This window comes from Candoia aspera, chromosome 1 (genome assembly GCF_035149785.1).
Source record: "Candoia aspera isolate rCanAsp1 chromosome 1, rCanAsp1.hap2, whole genome shotgun sequence".
NCBI classification, from domain to species: domain Eukaryota; kingdom Metazoa; phylum Chordata; class Lepidosauria; order Squamata; family Boidae; genus Candoia; species Candoia aspera.
The window spans coordinates 207,677,964-207,688,322 of NC_086153.1; the positions used below are offsets into that span (position 1 = coordinate 207,677,964).

The 10,359-nt window shown below is 40.3% G+C and overlaps 1 protein-coding gene across 1 annotated transcript in view; it reads right to left on the bottom strand.

Moving 5' to 3' along the window:
* Window positions 1-695: 695 nt before the first annotated feature.
* The window catches only part of ARHGAP15 (Rho GTPase activating protein 15), a 492,562-nt gene continuing 482,898 nt past the window's right edge, over window positions 696-10,359 (bottom strand). The window contains exon 15 of the mRNA XM_063318398.1: window positions 696-777. Coding sequence (XP_063174468.1) covers window positions 735-777 — 43 coding nt within the window. The 3' untranslated portion in view covers window positions 696-734. The remainder of the gene's footprint in view (window positions 778-10,359) is intronic.

The window sequence follows — 10,359 nt, forward strand, 5'->3', positions numbered from 1 at the left end:
TCTTTTATTCCTCTGTCTTAAAATATCTTAAAAAAATGTTCTAACAAAAAGGAAAGATGGTTTATTACCAACCAATGTGTGTCGTACAAATGTTACTTCTGCACAGACTAGTAATGGATTGAGGTTGTGGTGGAAAAACAGACTTACCAAAGCTTATTCTTGGGAGAATCTAAAGGAGAATCAAAGTCTTGCTTTGCAGGAGATGTGGTAGGATATTGGGGGTGACTTGATTTTTTCATTATCAGAAGGTATGCTTTTGCTAGAAAGTTACCATTGGGGGCTCTGAAACTTGTAAGTCTGGTCCAGTTTAGACCATTTTTCTACAAGTGACTTAAAGTGCCTTATAGAGTCATCCAACCATCATTGTGCCAACATAACAATAATGAGGACAGGCTTTGTATCAGTTTGGGAATGGCTGGGTGATGCTATAAGTCACTAGCGGGGAAAATGTCATGTAATAATGTCAACAAGGAACAGAGCTGGGCAAAGCAGAGCCCTGCTTTGTTGGGTAGAGCTGCTTTGACTGTAATTATTGATGCACTCCATTTTGGGCAGTGTGATATGTTAGCACAGGAAAGTGAGAAGCTTACCTTAAAGCTGTCAGTCAACAGCACTGAGAAATTAACTGGCCTCTCCACATTGCCCACCGGTTTTGTGTTGATATTTTGCAGAGAATAAAGTCAAAGACCAGGAAAGCAGTTTATCTGACAGGTGCATTAGCTCTGCTGCAGCAGCTAGAAACAGAACAGCTGTATCAAAGGTGCACTTTGTTGAAACCTGAAACAAAGCAAAGCATCCTGTCAAATCTTTGCAGAGTCCCAGTAAAGATCCAAACATTTATTTATTTAGACAATTTACATAGTTGCACATCTCACCAAAGTGACTTGGGTAGTATACAGAGGTTTAAAAACAAAACTGAACAAAAACACACCCAACCCCCCAAAAGGAAAAAAACAAAACACCCCCCTACATACCACACACACAAAGCACAATTTACAAAAATAAAATCCAGAAGCAATAATATGCCTGGGACTGGAAAATCATTCCACTCCTAGTCAATAAGACCATAACTAAACAAAGCAACCACCAGGATTTGTCTAACCTCCTGGCCCAAATGTCTGGAGGAATATCCAAGTCTTTAGCATATTATGGAAGGCCAACAGTGTCAGGGCCATCTGGATCCTCAGGAGGATTCTGTTCCGCAAGGCAGGTATAGCATCAGAGAAAGCATGGCTCCTGGGTCTCACTAGATTATACTGCCTAATAGACAGGACCTGGAACACATCAAGCCTGCCAGCTTTGGTGGGTCAAGCAACTGGAAACAGGCACACTTGCAAATAACCTGTCCCTGTGCCATGTAGAGCCTTATAGGTGCTAATTAGCACCTTGAATACATACATAATCTTTGTTAACATTCAAGGGTCAAGACTACACATATATGGTGGAGAATCTGATACATATGAACCAAGGCTAACCAGAAGCAAGCCTAGGTTAGCTAGGTTTGTGAGCATCTGTCTCTAACATGAAGATCTACCAGCATTTCGTTGCTTACCCTGAAATGGTTTGATTTTTTTTTTTTCAGTATTGTAACCATATCCTCTTCCACCGTTCCATTCTTCAAGGTCCAGGAATTTATTTGGGAACATGAGAAGGCAGGAACAAAGAGCACTGTGGGACATACCACTAAGTCTTAAGCAGTTTTTCCTTGTCCACATATACAAATGTGTGTTGGGTGTATGGCTACCTATGATTGTCATTCATTTAGCATGAAGATCTGTAAGGAAGTAATTTTCACTGAGTACTCTTATAATTTTAATTGTAATTGGGCCCAAATCATGTGTTGAAAGACTATTCAACTGATTGCTTTTGGAACTTCTTTGCAGATCTTCACACTGAATGCATAAAGACCTTTTTAGAAGCTAGCATATAAGGATAAGGGGGTAGTCCTTGAGAAGATGCCCATGTCACTCACAACTTTAGCCTTAGATAGGGCTCAAGGATTCCTCAGTAAATGAATATTTTCCAGGTTCTTAACTGATGATTTTATAATTACTTAAATCTGGTTTCATGTGAGTGTCAGGTGGTCACTGAGCTGCCTCTTAGAGTCACAACAAATTATTCCTTGTTTTTTTCTGATTTAAAGGGGAAAAAAAACCTTTGTTATTGGGGATACATTAAAAAAGGGTGGTTTTTTTGCTAGAATTATCTATTTTATATGCTTGAGAGGTGTTTTGTTTCATAAAGCAATAAGAATTTTTATAATTTGGCAAGAGTTACAATAAAGTTTAATTCTCTCAGTAGACAAGCAACTATACAAGTATTCAGTTCTTCACTTATTCAACTTTTATACCCTTGTTATTGTGCCCCCCCCTTTTCTTGCAGTAATTTGTCGAAAGCTTGTTGTTAGGTGATACATAACCTTTAATTCAGCGATTGTTAGCACTTTTGTATGCCAGTGAAGGGTTCTGAAATGTTCAGTACGATGTGTTCTCCTAATAGGGAAACTTAATTATTCCCCTAGTACTTCAAAACTATCATTGACATCTGAGTTATACACATTTCATTTTCTGCTGTATAACCTTCAACTCCCAGTCAAAAAGGTTGTCTTGTACTTCATTGGCCAGAAGAAGTTATTTGTGGTAGCTTTAGCCTTATTCTTTCTATAGTAATGACAATTACTGTTATTAAAGGCCAGATACACGAAGATGTGATGTGGCTAAGATCCATAGATGTGCTTTTTTCTACCTCTTTCTCTTGATACTCGTTTTGTTCCTACCATTTGAAAAACATAAAAGCAAATTAATTATGTCACTTTTCTTTCAGACAGTAAAGGGCAGCTCATCAGCTGCTCTTAGTGTTTTGGCAGTTGACTAGTTTCTATGTACGTGGTTAATCAAAATTTATTTATTTATTTATTTATTTATTTTAACGGATGGCTTTTTTTTTTAGCTGAAACAACAAATGTCCTAAAGTTCCCAGATGACAAACTAATTACTGAGTCCTTGTCAATGGACTGCTGCTTCTAGATATATCCTGAATCATTGGGGTGGGGGGGCTCTAGCTCATGAAACATCATGTCACAATCAGTATACTAGTTTTTAAGTTTCTGTATAGAGATCCTTTGTCATACAGACTAATTGAATAACCATCCAACCATCGTCTCTTGGGGAAATAATCCTCCGGTCAAGATACACAGACAGCACCTACTCCCCCACCCCAGTCTTCCCGAGCATATCAAGGTGATATTGCATAAGTGATGGGAGCCTGAGAATCCTTGGTGGAGGCAAGGGGATGCACATGATGACATGTGCATGATGACATTATTGTGGTAATGCCATGACTTACCTACTTGCATCAAACATTAGAATGCATGTATGCAATGGCAGCATTTGTGTGAATGACATTACTGCATGCATGTCATCATTCTGGGGTCATCATGGTTTGCTGCAGATGCTGCTGGATGGGAGTTCTTTTTTCTAATGTTTGATGGGCTGTGTAGGCTAGCCTCATTAATTCTTATAGCAGTGGCTTACAAATAAAATGCAAGGCCATATTGATATAGATTTATATGGGAAAAAGGGAAACCTGTTTTGGGATGGTTAGATAGTTCTGCGCTGGTTCACCTCCTTCCTCCAGGGCCGGTCCCAGTTGGTGGTGATGTGGGGGAGAGATCCGACCCTCAACCCCTCCATTGTGTGGTGCTGCAGGGTTTGGTTCTCTCTCCTCTCTTGTTTAACATCTACATGAAACCACTGGGTGAGATCATCCGTCACCACGGGATGAGGTATCATCAGTATGCTGATGATACCCAGTTATACATCTCTATCCCGGGTGAGGTAAGTGATGCAGTGACTGCCCTTTCTCGGTGCCTGGGGGCTGTGGGGGTCTGGATGGGGAACAACAGGCTTCAACTGAACCCTGGTAAGACGGAGTGGCTGTGGGTTGATGGGGCTTCATCTTCCAAGAAACTGTCATCTTTAGTTCTGGATGGGGTGGCACTGCCCCAGACAGACTCAGTGCATAATCTGGGGGTTCTCCTGGACTCACGACTCCTGCTTGAAGAGCAGGTGGCAGTCGTGGCCAGGAGGGCCTTTGCGCAACTTCGGGTCATGCGCCAGTTACGCCTGTTCCTGGATCGTGAAGCCCTCCGAACAGTCACTCACGCCCTGGTTATCTCCCATATAGACTACTGCAATGCGCTCTACTTGGGGCTACCCCTGAAGAGTATCTGGAAGCTTCAGCTGGTCCAAAATGCAGCTGCGCAGGCTATTTTTGGTGCACCTAGGTGGGCACATATAACACTGTTGCTGCGCGAGCTGCACTGGGTGCCAGTTTGCTTCCAGGTCCAATTCAAGGTGTTGGTTATTACCTTTAAAGCCCTAAATGGCATGGGGCCAGGTTACCTGAGGGACCGTCTCATCCCCATTACATTGGCCCGCCCCACTCAATCATCCAGAGAGGGCATGTTGTGGACCCCGTCCTGGTGGAGTCCTTCTCTGTGGTGGCCTCCGCTCTCTGGAACATCTTGCCCCCGGAGGTGAGGCAGGCTGTCCTGACTCCCAGGAAACACTCTGAGACAGGGAACTGTTCTCTAATGTTTATTACTAATATATAACAGTAATCCTAACAAACTGAAGAAACGTGGGAAAAACCCAGACATATAAACCCCAAAGGTTAAGGCGGTCCCAATCTGTGTCTCTTTGAATGGCTGACCAATTCCTCAGTGCTACACATGCGCTTAACAGTCTGGATGGGAGCCCCCTGCTCGCCATCCTTACTCATGACACAGGCCCCTTCACTCCTGACCTTCAGGAAGGCCCTGAAGACCTGGTTTTGCCATCTCGCCTGGGGCAGGAAAGGGAATAACCATTCTTGAGGATGGCTCACACCCTAGAGTCCCTCCCACCAGCCTGGATTTTACATTTCTCTTGGATTTTATTTATTTATTGTGTTTTATCATAATTGTTTTATGTGATTTTAATGTTTATGTTTTATGTGGGATTTTATTGTAAACTGCCCCGAGTCCCTCTTCTGGGGGAGATGGGCGGTGGCTAAATTTGAGTAATAAATAAATAAATATTACAAGTGGGCATTCTTAAATATTTTATATTTATCATTGTCTTGATTTTCCTTGAGAATTACATACAAGTCCTTGGAGTCATTTAAAGGACTCTTACTCATTACAGTATGTTTTGGCTTGCAACGGCATCTCCAGAAAGGCAAGTTATTTTGATAGATAGCTTTAAATGTCCTGCATAAGGAATGGCTTCTGATACAATATTCCTGATACTTTATAAGGAATATTTCTGATACAATACATGAAATGTACAAAGAGAACTAGGGAGCTGCTGTTGGATACCGAACAGATATTCGAGTTTGTTCAATATGATATGCCAAGCAATTTCTCCACTTGTTCCTGATGTAATATTTTTTGGCCAAGAGAAAAACTTACTCCAAATGTTTTGGAAATGGTCATTCATAAAAAGAAAATTCATCTAATCATTTGACAACCTGACTTTATTCTAAAATGTTCCCATCTATTTTTATGCCCGAGTTTCTACTAAATTCAAACAGACCCAGCTCCAAAGTGATTCCCTCAAGTGCAAGGAATAGTTTGTGCTTGTTCATTTTTATCCATACAGATGCAAATGTTGATGCCACTGCAGCCCGAATACATTACCTTCATAACTGTAAAGAAGAGCATAAAGCTTTCCAGGCCCCTCATTTCCCCAGCCTGTACAATCCCCATGTAAAAGAATTCAAAATATTTCCAAGTTGCCTTCACTGTAGCTCACAACAATTAATTCTTCATCTTTCCTGCACAAAAGAAAACAGAGTCATTCTCTCTGAGAGGCTGAGAAATGACAATAAGGGAAATCAACTATAAAAGACGGAAGCAAATACTTCCAGACGTGGTAGCTCCACAGTGGGATAGCAGTAAAGTTGTGTTCAAAAGCTTTTCCAAATGGAGCCGGGAAGTGGGGTGAGTGGAGATTCTTTATAAGCAACATGTACACAAATTCAAAGGAGCTGGAAACTTAGCAGGCGAGATTCTAAACCTCGAGAAGGAAGAAGGGTTATTGCGGATACTATATTGCTCTGCTTGTAGAGAGAAATGAAATCTTGAAATTTGCACTGGCAGGAAAAAAATGGGAAGCTGAGGCCAAAAAATTGTCCACAGTGAACAGATTGCCTTGATGGGCTGCAGAAGGACAGGCCCCCTGTGTAATAACAGTGCCTGAAAAGGTGTGAGTTTTGAAAAGAAAACCCCTGTCATTTGGGAAAATGCTGAAGGAGAGAGATGCACGTTCTGTTTCACACCAAAAAGCTTCTGCATAATGGAAACTGCCTGTAGGTGGGGCGTGTGTTGGTGGACTAAAGGCACTCAACATGCCTCATCAACCATTTGACCTATGAGGTCCATCTGCTGTCCATTTGCAAAATGAGGGTTGCTTTCTGCAGAGCTCCTCCTCTTCCTTCTGATGGTTCTCTGTCTTTCAAGTACAGGATAGCTTCAAGCCTAGAACTGCCTTCTCACGCAAGTCCCCAGAATGCCCCCAGCCCCTTTTCAAAGAAGCTCTGAATTCTTTGGGTTAACGACCAGTATTCCAGAGTTAATGGCACTGCTTCCAAGCAAGCTTCAGTGCCTGTCAGATCTTTTTTAATACAATAAGAATTTTACAAATCTTAATCTGGTCCCAGCTGCATCGCTGCCACGGCCACCCTTGCTGTAGTAACACAAACCAGACTTCTGAGTCTGCATAAGTTACTGAAGTGGATTAAATAGCATCACGGTTCCTGAAGGACATTATTCAAAGTCAAAGAGTGCCTGTTTGCATCCAGATATTTAGCAGAAGAAATGAAACTTACATTTGATTAGCAAATTTAAAGATCAGCACTTAGTTCATCTCTATTTGCAGCTATTGCTATCAGCTTAATGTCAAACTTATCGCTAAGTGTTTGCAGGATTTATTAGCCTTTAATACATTTCAGAGAAGAAAATGATTTTCTTTCAGAGGTCATATTAACATGTGTCAGGGCTACATTAGACATTTTAAACTTCCTTTTGTGACTTCTGCTGCTGCCCTCTGATTGTTTTCATCTGATGGGGAGATTTATGGGATTCCTATCACTTTTTAAATACCTCAGTGCTGATAGCAAGTGTAACTACAACAGCAGTAATAATTTATGTGACTAATAACCTAATGCTGTGGGACTAGGACATCCTTACCTAACATGGTGCCTTCTAGATACGTTAGACCAACTAACATATCAAGCATATTAAAAAAAAATAGTGGAAACATACAGGATTCAGCAATTTGAAATCAGAGATACATTGTTCATCAATGGATAAGATTTAACTATTTTTATGGCTCTTTTTACTCAAAGTAAAAGACAGGGGTTCATACACTGGAACAGTGTTTCTCAACCTTAGCAACTTTAAGATTTATGGACTCTAACTCCCAGAATTCCCAGTATGGAATTCAGTTCCCAGAATCAGCAGTGCTGGCTGGGGAATTCTGGGAGTTGTTCACATATCTTAAAGTTGCCAAGGTTGAGAAACACTGCACTAAACTAAAAACAGCCACACAACACTATGATCTCTCTCCCTCTTAATAGATGGCCAGGAACCCAGTACTCTGGTCAGTATTCATCTTCAGATCAGCAGTTATTTCTGGTTCTAGCAAATCACAAAATATTTGGGCATCCAATACAGGTACAAAAGAACAGAATTGCATAAAACAATTCAGGCATAATCTACAGAATAGTGTCCTCTACAATTTCATACTAATAAGCTTAGTGTCCAGTTTGACCCAACAAGATTTGGAGGCTCAAGGAACAAAAACTGTCTTCTCCAGACTGTGTTGTGCCATTCAAAGCAGGGTACCATGGAATCTAAATTGTGATCTTACTAATAATATTTGGAATGGAAAAACCAAAATCAGTTGTTGTGCTAAACATGCAGCTGTCTGCCACATCTTAATACTCCCCCTCCATAGCATTTTAAGTTTTCCATTCTCTGCCCTGCCTTAATCTATAATGCAGATCAGGAGCAATGTAAAATAAACTCCACTAGAAGTTGCAGAGGAGATTGATATCACATCTGGAGATGCCTGCATGTTAAGTGAAATCTGCCCCTACTAATAGGATTAGAGGTACATTTTTTTTAAGTGCCTATGTAGATAAATTAGGGACTAATAAGACTGTTAAAGGCAACATTTTGCTATGAAACCCTTTCAATTAAAATTAAGAAAATCACTGGGATAAATCATTTCAATATGCATATTTCAATGTCCAAGGTCAACAAAAATCTATGAGGCCGATCTGGTATTTATGCTCACTTGCAGATGAGAACACTCAGGGAAACTAGAAGTAGAAAAGAAAAATGGGTTCATGAGATTATGCTTTTACTCTCTGAGGTATCTAGCTAAGAAATAATAGGCATTGATTGGTGGCTTTCCTTCCATGGCTAAGGTTGCATAAACATTTGAGCCCTGCTTGGTTCATGTTTCTTTCTTGCTTGGCTAATAGGCCCATTACTATTTTCAGTCAAGAGAAAATCATTTGAACTTGACATTTTCATCTTTCTCCTTATCAATATTGGGAGAAGCATAGGCTATTAAAATCCTAGAATTGTGCCATCCCAAGGACTGACCAACCTACTAGTGAAGGCCATTAAAAAGTCACACCAAAGTACTTTAAAGTTCTTGGTCTCTTAACTGACACATTGCAGTAGGCACCATCTTCCTATTAAGATTTCAAGAATCCTTAAGTTTGCCTTTACTGCTGTATACAACTGTTAGATTGTGCAAAGTAGAGATACTGGCAGTGGAGATGATACCACCGCAGGTAAACTTATCACTGGACAACACACAACTTATGATGAAGGTAATTTTCCCCTTTTGACCTGCAGGTTGTTTTTTTAGCCGTGGGATAAAATAGCTCACTGACCTGACTAGTTTGTTAATTTTGGATTATCACCCTTTTACTTAACCTCATTCTTAATTTACAGTATATTGTGAGAGCTTGTAACTAGCTCATCTTTCATTTTCACAATAGTTTAAAACTCTCCAAGCCATTTAGAAATTAAGTATGAGCCATTACTAAAATAAGAGTTGTTTTAAAATCAATATACAAGACGGACATATTAACTAGAATGCCACAGTAGTTTTCCTGTGGAAGAGGAATTTCTTGTCATCTTAATAATGTCCACGAAGCGACTTATACGTTTGGCTTTCTTGGGGTACATTTTACTTCATTAATTGGATTATAATGGCTATTTTTTTCATCAGTGGAAAAGTAACCTTCTTTTCTTAAAAGCGGGCAATGTCTGTCTTATAATGCTCTGTTGCAAAGAAAAGCAATGGAAAAGAATTTGGGGTTACTTTATTTAGGAAAATATCTTTTGAAATAGGACAAACTGCACCAAGAATTTTCCCCATTGCACATTTCAACAACCCTTCCCTTTTAAGAAATCTTAAACGTTAAGGAAGAGCATTTCTCATGGCAGCAAAGAACAGATCTGTGCTTACAGAATGAAACATGGACTGGTAGCATTACCCCACATTGTTTTAATTGCTTCTTATATTGTTTTGTTTTTCCAGATTTCTAAGTATGCAGTTTATCAGTTGTGGCCTTCCCTTGATAAGGCAAACTTTTTTGTGTCATTGTTTCTGGACCATTTTCAAAGGCAGTCCCCCTTAGATCGTATCTCAGCATTCTTGCATGCTTTAATCAAAGTATGTGCCTCTAAGACCTTAGAGGTCTAAGTTCTTAGACCTCATACAAGCTCTAAGTGAGATTGCCTTTAAAGGTAGTCTGGGAACTCTAACTGGTGGCTAAATTGCAGCAGCCATGAACATCTGGAGGGGGTGCAATGAGCAAAGTGATAAAACATGCATCTTGATGTAAATACTGTGACTTACATCAAACCTCAGGATGCAAGTAGGTAAGGAGAGAATTTGTGTCTTTATAGTACTGTGTGCATGTTATTTGGGGGGCATTGTGGCCTGCTTTGGATACTGCTGGAGCAGACTGAAAACCAGGAGAATGTAGCAGGTTGAATATATAGCACTAAGCCTGGCTATTTACACTGGATGTTATCTGTTTCAATGCTAATTTGTTCATTCTAGAAGTATTGATTATAAACATTCCCTAAAAGTTTGGGACTAGATTATGTAAATGACTGCTTACAGCTCTACAAACCTGCCTGAATTTCAAGGCAGTCATCTGTACCTTCGTATTCTGGCTAACCTTGTGAATGCTGACATATTATAGGGATAAGGCCTCCTTGCAGGGGACCCCTTCTGCCTCTTCAGCTGGAGCTACAACTGATCTCCATGTCAGCTGATTGCTTCA